A 13,683-nucleotide genomic window follows, 5' to 3' on the forward strand; every position below is an offset into this window, starting at 1 on the left:
CAAGGAGGGGCGTGGGGGTGGGGAGGGAAAGGGCTTCTCTTTCATCTTCTCATAAGCAAGAAAAAGCTCGACGTGTATGAGGTTCTCCTCATCACACCTACTCCAGAGGCTGAGGCAGGAGGAGTCCAAGTTTTAGGCTAGCCTGGGCAACTTAGCGAGACCCTATCTCAAAAATACAAAGGTCTGGAGATGTAGTTCATTGGCAGAACTGTTGTGCAGCAATGTGTGACCCAGGGTTCAGTCCCTGGCACGCACACATACACACACGTGCACAAAAGGAGGGGGAAAGCAGGGGGCCCAGTTGACTGCATGATGTCCTACAAGCACCGTGAGTCAGTATAATCCCCACTTCCAGGCATTCGTCTCCTTCCCCTTCGCACTATTCCAAGTTAAGACTTAAATCGCTCACTGATCTGGTAGAAGGAATTACTTAGCTCTAATAACAGCAAAGCAAGATAAATTGCTCAAGCACTGATGAAATTTTTGTTGCAAAAATAATTGTTTCACCAAATATCTGTGATTTTTAGCATGATCAGAAATCGATATAAAAATAACTCATGGTGATGATAATTGTAGTCATTGGTTGTTAGCAGGCTCGTGCATTTGATGAAAGGGCCCGTGTGTCTGTTCTCTGGCCTTTGGGCTCTAGCGCCACTTCCGAATGCAGGCAGCTCTTGCTGTTCTCTGCGGCAGTGGGCCAGGGAGCGTCAGCACCGGCTAACTCGCCTCAGAGGCCATGTGTTGCGATAAGTTAGTGTTTCCCAGCTTGCTAGGAAGGGATCTTTCTCCGGTACAGATTGTTGAGTTGTTCTGTCTTTTGTGTCTTTCAGTGATGAAGAACTCTCTCAGTATCTTTTACAACTGGTGCAAGTTTTAAAATATGAGCCTTTTCTCGATTGCGCCCTCTCCAGATTCCTGCTAGAGAGGGCACTTGCTAACCGGAGGATAGGGCAGTTTCTGTTTTGGCATCTCAGGTAAGTCTTTTCTGTTTCCCTGTGAGCCCATCATGTGCTTGGTGAATAGAATCCAGATAAAATGAGACATTTACTGCAGCAGGCACCATGCCAGTGGTTTCGGAGCCTTCTGTTACACTTGCACTGCTCTTCCTGATACTCTTCATTTTGTGATTTGGCGGAGCAGCTCAAGTGTGTTCCTCTGTGCCTGCTTGATTTTGGATTGAAAATAATAATGGTATTAGTATGACTACTTTTACTGAGTAAAAATGAGGTTTTACGAGCCAGGCGTGGTGGCACACGCTTGTAATCCCCGCGCTTGGGAGGCTGAGGCAGGAGGATCGCACAGGTTCTAAGCCAGCCTCAGCCACTTAGTGAGGCTCTCAGCAACTTAGTGAGACCCCGTTTCCAAATAAAGTATAAAATAGGTCTGGGAGTATAGCCCGGACATAGAAAAGCCCCTGGGTTCAGCCCCCAGTACCACCAAAAAAAGAGGTTTTACTGTAACAATAGCAACTTTAATTTCAGTTTTCTTAAAGTTTTTTTTTCAAAAATATGAGTCTTATTTGATGATCAAGTTCATACAGGACTAAAATCAGGAATGAGAAAGTTACTCTTTTGTTTCCTAGGAAAATTGTTGAATTCTCATTTCTGAGTATACTCAGACTTTTTTCTGAATTAAGTCTGAATTGAGAACAATTGAAACTTATTTTTATCAGGAAAGAAATATTATCATGCTTACCAGAAAAAAAAAATGATCTCTCTAAGCTTGGTTTCCTTACTGGTAGATTTTACTTTTCATTCATTCGTTCGTTCATCTGTTTATTTATTTACTTTTTTGTTTGATTTTTGTGGTACTGGGGATTAACGCAGGGGCGTTCTATCTCTGAGCCACATCCAGCCGTAGCCCTGCTTATTTTTTATTTTGAAACAGGGCCTCACTAAGTTGCTGAGCTGGTCTCAAACCGGCCTCCTATCATAGCCTTCCTATCATAGCCTCCCAAGCACTGGGATTACCAGTGTGCATCACCATGGCCTGCTGATTGTTCTTTTATTTTTAAGTTGTATTCTTTTCTTATTCACTCCAATTTTATTTTTAAACCCCGCAAGGAACAACAAAATATTTTTTCTTTTTTCAATTATGTATACTGCTCTTTAAGGAAAAATTTGAATAGAAGTTGATTGAGGCATTCGTTAATTGCATGATTTCAGTCACATTTCATAGATCTCTGTTCCAGCTAATTGTCTTTGAGTTAATGGAGTACATTTCCCCCTCCCAAAAGCAAATCAGGTAAATTGTGAGTATTTTAGTTTTTTTTAGAAGAAAGATTAATAGTCTTTCAAAAAAATTTTTTGTGTGTGGTGGTACTGGAGATTAAACCTAGGGGAATTCTACCTCTGAGCTATACCCACAGCCCTTTACTTTATTTTCTTGTTTTGAACCAGTCTCTCACTTGGAGAGCCTCACTAAGTTGCTGAGGTTTTCTAAACCTGTGGTCCTCCTGTCTCAGCCTCCCAAGTACTGGATTATAGGCATACACCCCCACACCTCGCTTATCTCATAACTTTTTGAATTTTGAAATTCAATAAATTTAGCCAGGCGTAGTGGCACACACTTGTAGTCACAGCATTTGGGAGGCTGAAACTGGAGGATCGCGGTTCTCGGCCAGCCTCAGCTACTTAGTGAGACCCTCTGCAACTCAGTGAGACCCTGTTTCAAAATAAAGAATAAAAAATAAGGCTGAGGGCATAGCTCGGAGGTAGAATGCCCCTGGGTTCCATCCCCATACCGGCAAAAACAAACAAACAAAATAAAGAATAAAAAATAGGGATGAAGCCGGGCGTGGTGGCGCACATTTGTAATCCCCACACTTGGGAGGCTGAGACAGGAGAATCGCACGGGTTAAAAACCAGCCTCAGCTACTTAGTGAGGCTTTCAGCAACTTAGTGAGACCCTGTTTTCAAATAAAATATAAAAAAGGTCTGGGAGTATAGCCCGGAGGTAGAAAGCCTCTAGGTTCCACCCCAGTACCACCCAAAAAAAAAAAAAAAAATAGGGATGAGGGTGTAGCTCGGAGGTAGAATGCCTCTGGGTTCCATCCACAATAACACACACACACACACACACACACACACACACACACACACACAGAGAAATTCAATAAATTGGAAAATTGGCCGTCTAATATGATGCATGAGATAACTTGTTCTTCACTTTGGTTGGCCTCAGAAGTTTATTTCGTAGTAGAATAAGGAAGTCGGTATTTTTGGTCATTGCAATGTTGGATCCGCACACCACGTGACGTTCCCTTTGTGCAGGTCAGAGGTGCACATCCCTGCCATCTCCGTGCAGTTTGGCGTGATCCTGGAGGCGTACTGCCGGGGGAGCGTGGGGCACATGAAGGTGCTCTCCAAGCAGGTACCGCTTGCGTCTTAACACTCATTCAAACCGGTGCATGGTGTTTGATCTGTTTTATCAAATGCAATTTCTTCCACCACATGATTTCACGGATTTTAGTAATAGCCTAATTAATATATTCTTTGATGAAAATGTAAGTCAAGATTGGAAGTTTCAATCAATTTAGCAGAAAACTAATAACCCAAGGCTCCGTGGAACATAGCCAGGATTCCTCATGTTTTCTCTATTGATAGCATGCCTTAAGTTTTTAATGGATCATGCCTGTTTAGACATGTTTGACTATTACACATTCAGAAGCCAGGGTGTCGGCAGTGGGACAGATTTGAGCCTGACCTCCTCGAGTCTGAGCTCCGACTGGTGGGCCCCAACGGCATTTGGAATCTGGAAATGAGTATTGATTCAGAGCCAGGGTTCAGCAGTCCTCCAACAGTCTGATCGCTTCCTTTTTCCCAGTGTAGTTATTTTGTTTTAATGTCATAAGTCTCTTTGGGGAAAGCTGGAATCCAGAAAGAGTATGATTCTCATGTAGGAGAATTCATGGGTGTCAGCAGTACTGATGAAAGTATTTGGGAAATTGCCACCTTCGGTGTGGCTAGGTCTGTGGGTACAAATTGGAGGTGAATCCCAAAGACTTACACACACACACACACACACACACACACACACACACACACATTTGTATATGTCATTACAATATATAAATTTTTTGTACTGGGGATTGAACCCAAGGGCATTCTACCTCCCAGCAACACCCCCAGCCTTTTTTTTTTTAAACAGCGTCTCCCTAAGTTGCAGAGGCTGTCCTCGAACCTGTGATCCTCTTGTTTCAGCCTCCCAAGTACTGAGATTACAGGTATGCGCCGCCACACCCGGCTTCATATACTTATTGTTGAGATGGGCTAAGCATCAGTGCACAGTGTATGTGACTACTAGATATTATCAGTGTAGGTTCAGCTTGCTGATGTATTCTGAAACCAGTATATTCAGTCCACTTAGCTGAAAGTTTCTGCAATATTAAACTGTCTGTTCTAGATTTTGCTGGCACCTCATTTTAGCCTGTGGCAAAGGCTCCCCTGCTTGGCTTCTCTTCTAACCTGTTTCTCTCATTTGAAGTCTTTTACTTCCTCATCTTTCATCTTTTACTAATCCTGTGCTCTCCGGAGTTCAATCCCATCTTTATATCAGAACCCTATGGCAGTTTCATTAGACTATACTTTTCTAACTCCTTTGTATTGCCCAAGAAATTCTCTTAGGTTTCCATTAGTTTTTTGTTTGTTTTTTTTGCGGTACTGGGGATAGAACCCAGGGGCATCCTACCTCTGAGCTACACCCCCAGTCCTATTTTTTATTCTTTATTTGGAAACAGGGTCTGACTGAGTTGCACGGGGCCTCAGTAAGTAGCTGAGGCTGTCTGTGGACCGTGATCCTCCAGTCTCAGCCTCCCGAATGCCAGGATCACAAGTGTGCGCCGCCACACCCGGCTACTAGTTGGTTTTAATGAGTGTCTCATGTTAAGGCAACGCTTTCTGCATTGTTCTCTTGGAGAGCGCATTGGTGATGGCAGTCGGAGCTGACACGGATTCATCACTGTGTGTGTGTGGGGAGTCCTGGGGATGGGACCCAGGGCCTTTTACCTCTCAGCTAAACCTCAGCCGTATTTTATTTTTTATTTGAGACGGGGTCTCACTAAGTCTTGAGGGCCTTGCTAAGCTGTCTCCTGTCTCGGCCCCCAAGTGCGGGTCGCAGGCGTGTGTCACGGTTCACCGCTCCTCCTCGCCGCGGCCTGGTCCACGTCCTCAGCCCCCTCGGTGTGTCGACTCTTAAGCAGACCTCACAGCAGCAGCGCCCCGTGTGCGTGGCTCCCGCCTGGCGCCCAGCGCCCTCTCCCGTTCACACTGTGCTCACCCCGCTCTCGCACCCCACCCCGCACGTGCTCTCTACAGCTAGTAAAGTGACTTAGTGTGAATTGTCTCGTCATTTTTCTTTTTAAATCCCTGCAATAATTTGTCATTATACTCAAAATCCAGACTTTCTCCCAAAGCCTGTAAGATGCTACTTGGCCCTTCTTAGTTGGCCTCATCATGTAACCCGTGTCTCTTTCTCATGATCAGTCCACACGGTATACTTTCTTGCTTCTCTGGGAACCTTAGCCTGACTTTTTATAAACAGCAAAGAGATAACTTAGTGACATTAACAAATGATTTTTTTTATACTTGTAATACGTGGCAGTGAGGTTCCACGTGCTGCAGACACGCACGCCCACAGCCCCTGGGGTGTGGCTCTGCACACACACCCCAAGCACGTTAGTGAGGTGTAGTGAGACCTCCATGTCCGCAATGCCATCATTGAACCGTTTCCTCCCTCAGCCCCTTCCACTGTTCTCCTGGTCTCTCCTTACTTATCTGAAGGAGCTCTGCTTTCCTAGTTTGTCCGTAGCTTCCACATATGAAAGAAAGCCTCCGACCCTTGACCGGCTGATCTCACTCAGCATCGTGTCTCTCGTTCCATCCATCTCCCTGCAGATGACACAATTTTGGCCTTTTACGACTGAGGGAAATTTCATTCTGTGCACATACCACCTCTTCTTTATCCGCTCATCTGCTGATGGACATGTGGGCTGCTTCCATATTTGGCCACTAAGTTGTGCTGCAGTAAACATGGGTGTGCGTGCTTGCTGTCGGAGCTCCTGCCCGGCTGCGCCCTCGCCAGCACCTGTTGTTGTGTTAGTTCTGAGTGTGGCATACTAACTGACTGGAGTTAGATGAGATCGCTCTGGGTTTGATTTGCATTTCCCTCATTGCTAGTTATGTTGACCATTTCTTCATGTATTTGTTGGCCATTTGTATTTCTTCTTTTGAGAAGCACCTATTCAGTTCAATTGCCTATTCTTTGGCTGAGTTATTATTTTTAGTGTTTTTTTTTTAGTTCTTTATTTCTCTATCATAAGAGTAGCTGGCAAAGATTTTCTCCTGATCTATAGGCTGTCCAGTCTGCCTGCCCTTTATTCCTTCCTTCCCTCCCTCCCTCCCTCCCTCTTTTCTTTCTTTCTTTTTTTCTTTCTTTCTTTCTTTCACCTCTATAATATTAACACATTTGGAGCATTTTTCTGTGACCATTCAGGAAACAAATATTAGCACCATTAGAGATGGGCATAGAAAATCTCAACTGTCCAAACAGAAGAAATTCATATTTGAGATGCTTCAGGCCAGGCATGCTGGCCCATGCCTATAATTCAAGTACTTGGGAAGGCTGAGACCCAAAAATCTCAGGTTTCAGGACAGCCTCGGCAACTTACACCATGTTTCAAAGTTAAAAATAAAAAGGGCTGGGGGTGTAACTTAGAGGTAGAATGCCCCTGGGTTCAATTCTCTAGTACCAAAAAATAAAGAAAACCCAATATACTTATAAAATGCTCTATCTGATTTATTGTTGGCTGAGGCTGTTGTAGCCTTATGAATTTTATATAATATGCCATGAAAGACCCTTAGTTATTCAACAATAAAGTTTTTTTCAGTACTCGGGGTGGAACCCAGGGGCATTCTACATCTGAGCTAAACCCCAACCCTATTTTGTGTTCTTTATTTTGAAACAGGGTCTCACTGAGTTGCAAAGGGCCTCACTAAGTAGTAGCTGAGGGTGTACACTAACCACGATCCTCTTTTCTCAGCCTCCTGAATGCTGGGATTACAAGCGTGCGCCGCCTGGCTTAATGTTGACCTTTAAACAGTGTTTTTTATTTAGTTGGCCATTGTTGATCCACTTTGTTCTACTTGCCTAAACTTTATTTGCCCAAATTGTGATCATCAGTTACCTTACTATAAAAACAAATTAATGTAGACCTAGACAGCAAACCCTTTGCACAGTGATTCTTTCAGTCCAGCTATCCTGTCAGTGGAAAAGGGATGTTCTGAGCTCCCGCACAAGAGCAGGACAAGAAGTCGCTGCCAAGACTGCGTGTCGGAGCCTGGGGTTGCTGCCACACAGGCTTTCCTCTGCTGGAGGGAAAGACCAAGCGAGAGGCGGTCACGTGTAGTTTAAGGCTCATACTTATCTTCTTTAATACCCACAACCTATGTCTGTTGACTTTTCCCCAAATTAAAAAAGACTTAAGAAAAGACTTAAAGATTGAAGGTAATGCTTTAAGTAACAAGTACTAAAAATAGTTTTTAAATTTTACTTTCTATACGTGGCTTGTCATCAACTTAACACTGTGTGTGTGTGGTGGGAGAATGGTATTGATGAGTGAGATCACATGATACTACAATTATTTTAAACCATAAATGAGTTTTGATGGTGGGGAAACTTATTTTTCAGGTTGAAGCACTCAATAAATTAAAAACCTTAAACAGTTTAATCAAGTTGAATGCAGTGAAGCTGAACAGAGCCAAAGGGAAGGAGGCCATGCACACTTGTTTAAAGCAGAATGCGTACCGGGAAGCCCTCTCTGACCTGCAGTCGCCTCTGAACCCCTGTGTCATCCTCTCGGAGCTCCAGTAAGTGACCGGTGCTGGTCGGCGCCCCCGGGAACACAGCAGTGCAGAGGGCGCGGACCACCGCCCCTCCCAGAGGGAGAGATCTTGACCGCTCTCACAGGCATGATTGCGTCCAGCCAGACATCTGCCTGTGAGCTCAGTGCTTCATAAAAATTATTATGAGTTAATTTTCTTTCAGTTGTATGTAATTAAATTTATTTCCTAAGAAATTGTTTTTCAAGAGTTGAATTTTTTTTTTTTTTTTTTTTGTGGGTCTGGGGATGGAACCCAGGGGCATTCTACCTCCAAGTGACACCCCTAGTCCTATTTTTTTATTTCTTATTTAAAACAGGGTCTCACTGAGTTGCAGAGGGCCTCACTAAGTAACTGAGGCTGTTTGCAAATGGAGCTCCTCCTGTCTTGGCCTCCTGACTGCTATGATTACAAGTGTGTGCCATCGTGCCTGGCTGACTTTTTTTTTTTTTTTTTTTTTTTTGGTACTGGGGATGGAACCCTTCTGCCTCCAGGCTAAACTCCCAGAGCTATTTTATACTTTATTTGGAAACAGGATCTCTTAATCCAGGAAGGCTGGCTTCGAACCTGCACAATCCTCCTGTCCCTGCCTCCCAGGCGCGGGGATTACAAGCATGCACCACCATGCCCAGCGTTTATTTTTTATTTTGAAAGGGTTTCACTGTTCCAAACCTGAAGTCCTCATGTCTCAGCCTCGCAATTACTAGGGTTACAAGTGTGCTCCACTGCACCTGGATAGAAAGAGAAATTCTCGGCAGGGGCAGTGAAGAGGGCGGCTCCAGGGCTTGAGCCTGGCAACTGTGGCTTCCATGTGCCAACCAAGGCTGTTCTCATGGTGCCTTCTCTTCCAAGAGAAACGCTCCCAGCGCTGACTTCCAGGAGGGTTTCCCCAAGCCTAATATACCAAGCATAATCAGTCTTGACTATGGCACATTGAGATGAGCTCATTTTTCCTTCTGATTGATTTCAGTGTCGAAAAGTGTAAATACATGGATTCCAAGATGAAGCCTTTATGGCTGGTGTACAACAACAAGGTATTTGGAGAAGATTTTGTTGGAGTGATTTTTAAAAATGGTGATGGTGAGTACTGAGGCTCTTACGGTGCCGAATTCCATGGAAGTTTCCACATGTTGCTAAATTTGATTAATCTGAAAGGCAGCTATAAACGCATAAAATTGGCCATCAAGAGTGACTGTCAGTGGTCATAGGTCACACATAGCACGCCCTAAATCTTTTTTTTTCTTGGAAAATGATTTCTATAATTCACTTGTAGTAAATCTTCCCTTTCTTCTCCCTACAAAATACAAACATTGTCTACCCCTTTGATTAAAAAGCTTGTGAAATATGGAATATTTAAATAATATAGTCAAACATCCTGTTTCAGTATAGCATATTTATTCTACTGTGGTAGTTTTATATTTTAATTACAATATCTGACTGACTCAAACTTTAAAAAGGAAATAGCTCGGAAGGCAAAAGGTGGTCATGTCTTGATAGTTAGGTCTACAGATGCGTCCGTAAAGCTCCTTGTCTAGAGAGGACTGTAGCATCCATCTGCCAGGGTCACTAGGGGATCCAGTGAGGTAACACAGTGAATGTGTATGTGCTAACAGCTTCTTTATGCAAACCTGCATGTTTTACCAGATGTTTTACCCCACTGGACCATACCAGTATTTAGCAATAAAAAGATTGTCAGTACTTTCGTACATCTTTTACCTGAAAGTACTTTTGGAAGTGATGATGAATAATTCGGCTCTTACTGTCTTGTGGACCTATGGTGCATCTGCTTGTGTTCCTATTAGAGCACTAAAACAGACAAGGGGGAGTGACAATATAGTGTCATGTAAATACATCACGACCAACAGCGACAGCACCCGCCAATTAGTGTAGCAACTCACATGGGGAAATAAGTGTTTTAAACTTTACTTAATTTCTTTTTCTTTTTTTATCCTTCTTCTTTTTTTTTTTTCTTTTTCTTTTTTGTGGTACTGGGGTTCTTGGAAGCCCGTCTATCTCTGGTCTACACTCCCAGACCTATTTTATTTTTGGAAACAGGGTCTCCTAAGCCAGCGCGCGCGGCTGGCTTCGAACCTGCGTGATCCTCCTGTCTCCGCCTCCCAAGTGCGGGGATTACAAGCGTGCGCCACCACGCCCAGCCCCAGACCTATTTTTTGTACTTTATTTGGAAACAGGGTCTCCTAAGCCAGCGCGACTGGCTTCGAGCCTGCGCGATCCTCCTGTCTCTGCCTCCCAAGCGTGGGGATTACAAGCGTGCCCACCACGCCTGGCTAAACTTTACTGAATTTCTAAAATGAATATGAGAACATGCTAACCAGTGAGCCTCTTTGCTATACTGAATATGATCAACATTAAAATTGTAGAAAAATATTAGCACAGCATTTGTAACCATTTTAGTGAAGTTGACGGAGTCACGTAAAATGAGAAGAGTGCTTAAAACTAAGCAAGTCTTTCCCCGTAGATCTACGGCAGGATATGTTGACACTCCAGATGCTGCGCTTGATGGACTTGCTGTGGAAGGAAGCCGGGCTGGACCTCCGGTGAGATTTCTAGTGAATGTATTTAATTGTGTCATGTTATATTCCCCCCCAGCTATTTTTCTTTTCTTTTCGTGGTACGGGGGTTGAACTCAGGGGTATTCTGTCACTGAGCTACGTATCAGCCATTTTTATTTTGAAGGAGGGTTTTGGTATGTTACTGAATGTTGGCTTTGAACCTGCAGTCTTCCTGCTTCAGACTGCCAAGTAGAGAGATTACAGGTGCCACCACTGCTGGCTCCGTAGCAAAACTTCTAAAACTTCTTACTGATTCCTTCACACATATCTATTGTTACTTCTTGTTGTTCATAATAGTATTTAACATAGCACTTTACAGTGTACTTTCAAATACATTATCCTATTTAAACCTCCTCAGATTTAAACTCAAGAGATTTAACACCATACATGTACCCGAGGTTCCAGAAAGAAAAGATGGGTTTGGACTTTAATAAGATGTGTATAGAGGTCAAGAATCACATTCCAACCTATGGTTGTAAAAATTACATATTTTTTCCTTGAAGCAGTTGATATATTTATTGACAGAAGGATTATATTAGGTTCTTCACATATGTAATGTCATAAAAGCTTTACAATTCTGAGATTGTACATGATCTTTTTATACATGAGAAAATTAAGACCCTAGAGATTTTAAGACAAGATTTACAAAAATATTAAGTAGCAGAGCCATATTCAAATCCTGGATTCTTAGACTCTAAGTTAGCGTTTTTGTTTTTTTGTTTATACTGAGATTGAACTAGGGACATTCTACCTCTGAGCTACACCCTAGCCCTATTTTATTTTTTATCTGGAAACAGTCTCACTAAGTTCTGAGGCTGCCAGTGAGCCTGTGATCCTCCCGTCTCAGCCTCTGAAGTCCTGAGATCACAGGGGTGCGCCACACACCCAGCTGTCTCTCTGCTATTTTACCAATCTGAGTGAGAAAACAACTATGGTAAGACTTGGCCAGGAACCTTTGCTTATCAAAGTATGACGCCCCAGATATCTAATTTTTCACCTTTTTAAAAAGGAAAAGAGTTTCCTATTCTTGGGTCGTTCCAGAGCTCAGTCTCCCAGTTCTGTTAAGGTAGAAAGAGCTGTTTGCTGTGGGTGGTTTGTCTCTCTTGGGACTGTTGATGTCAGAATAAGGAAGAGAGTGGTCGTAATTCATCTGAGGAGGCCCTGGAGTCTCCATAAACGACAGATCTTTGCCCTTAAATTCTGAAGGTATTTCTGATAGAGCTCTTTAAAAACACAGAATGAGTAAGAATAGTAAGTTTTTGTTAAAGCACTCCTAAGGAGTACCACAAAGCTCAGAGGAGTGGGTTCTTGTAAGAAACCCTCTGCTGAGAACATGAACCCAGTGGGGTCTCGTCTCCCTTGTTTGTGTGTTTTCATGATACTGGAGATTGAGTCCAGGGGCATTTTACTTCCAGCTTATACCGCCCGTCCTAATTTTATTCTTTATTTGGAAACAGGGTCTCACTTGTTGAGAGCCGTACTAAGTAGTGGAGGCTGGCCGCAAACCTGCGAGCCTCCTGTGTCAGCCTTCCTAGTACTGAGATTACATTACAGGTGTGTACCAGCACGCCCAGCAAGGCTGGTTTTTTTTTGTGTGTGTGGTACTGGGGGTGGAACCCAGAGACTTTCTACCTCCAGGCTATACTTCCAGACCTTTTTTATATTTTATTTGGAAACAGGGTCTCACTAAGTTGCTGAGAGCCTCACTAAGTAGCTGAGGCTGGCTTTGAACCTGTGCAATCCTCCTGTCTCAGCCTCCCAAGCGTGGAGATTACAAGTGTGCGCCACTACGCCCGGCTAGGCTATCTGTTTTTGAAGTCCATTTTGCTAGCACACACAGCCATTTGTTTACATTATTGTCAGTGGCTACTTTTGTGCTACAACAGCAGAGTTCATCTGCACTGCCTAAAATGTATTATCTGGCCCATCCTAATGAACGTTTGTGGACTCTATAATAGAAACCCCTAAGAAAATGTGTTTACTGATTGAGCTCACAAAAAAAGAGGAGAAACTTCAAGCTAAGACTTTGTAACTTATTTCTTCCTTCCAAAGTTAGCATGTAGGAGCCAGGCGGTGGCACACACTTGTAATCCCAGCATTCGGGAGGCTGAGACAGGAGGATCGCGGTTCGCAGACAGCTCAGCTGCTTAGTGAGGCCCTCCGCAACACAGTGAGACCCGGTTTCAAGATAAAGAATAAAAAGTAGGGCTGGGCTGTAGCTCGGAGATAGAATGCCCCTGGGTTCCATCCCCAGTACTGCAAACAAAACCAACGTTAGCACATAGGCTACAGTGATCTCTTTTGCTCATAGCAGGTTCTGTCCGCGTGAGGAGCGTTGTTGAGTGGTGAATCCTGAGCTGTTGACTTGGCCCTTGCTTCCTCAGCTCTTCAGCCTAAGTGGAAACCCAACCGAGCTCTTTCCTCCTGGTTTTGACTGTATTCATTCTCTCCCAGTATGAAGCACATTTAGCACCCAGTGGAGCTCAGCGTGGGAGCGCTAGAGGGAACCCAGCGCTGTCCAGGGGAAGCACTGTGGCTAGCAAGAAAAAGGAACTTGCCTGTCCAGTGGGATCTTTGATGACTTTTTGTCCTTTGACCCCATGCTTTAAAAAAATAGGAAGGTCTTTAATTCTTTTTTGAGTTCATTTTCAAACCGATGCCTTTTTCTCACCAAACCTTTTTTTACTGTTGCTATAAATATATGTACTCCACTGTTCTTACTGTGTTTGTTTTTCTTTTAGCCAGCTGTTCAGGTTGCACTGGGTCATGTAGCACACGCGCTCTTAAGTTCAATCCCAAATCTTTGGGTACCATTTGTACATTACTATTTTAGGACTTGTAACAGTGCCATGTTTGTGTAAATGGAAATTCATATCACTTATTTTAATTTCTCTCTGATGTCTCCATAATGCCATTTCGGTATCTCTTGAGTCAAATTAGAATATTTATAAGCCATCAATATGCTGAGACACCTTGACCCCCTTTGATCAAAACCCTTTTTTAACCAAAGGCCACAGAGTGACCTGTGGTCAACAAACGGTCACTTGGCCTTTTCTCTCATGTCTAATAGAAACTGAGGCCAGCCAGCCTTTCTGTCGGCTCTGATAGGCTGTCTGCACGCGCGTTTGCTCTGGCAGCTCCGACAGGCCCTCGAGCTGTCAGCCCCCCCTGCGCACGGTGGGACCCATCTCTTCATGGTTGTCTCCATTCCGTTTTTGGTTTTATTGGTGCTG

General features: G+C 43.7%; 1 protein-coding gene across 2 annotated transcripts in view; it reads left to right on the forward strand.

Moving 5' to 3' along the window:
* PIK3CB (phosphatidylinositol-4,5-bisphosphate 3-kinase catalytic subunit beta) overlaps positions 1 to 13,683 on the forward strand; it is a gene marked incomplete at both ends in the record, with an annotated part of 69,486 nt that overhangs the window by 45,254 nt on the left and 10,549 nt on the right. For both annotated transcript variants that reach the window (XM_080695846.1, XM_080695847.1), the window contains 5 exons: positions 831 to 974; positions 3,273 to 3,372; positions 7,687 to 7,865; positions 8,848 to 8,957; positions 10,357 to 10,435. In XM_080695846.1, the coding sequence (XP_080551972.1) occupies positions 831 to 974; positions 3,273 to 3,372; positions 7,687 to 7,865; positions 8,848 to 8,957; positions 10,357 to 10,435 (612 nt within the window). The remainder of the gene's footprint in view (positions 1 to 830; positions 975 to 3,272; positions 3,373 to 7,686; positions 7,866 to 8,847; positions 8,958 to 10,356; positions 10,436 to 13,683) is intronic.

This window comes from Muscardinus avellanarius (assembly GCF_963383645.1).
Source record: "Muscardinus avellanarius genome assembly, chromosome: 5".
NCBI classification, from domain to species: Eukaryota; Metazoa; Chordata; class Mammalia; order Rodentia; family Gliridae; genus Muscardinus; species Muscardinus avellanarius.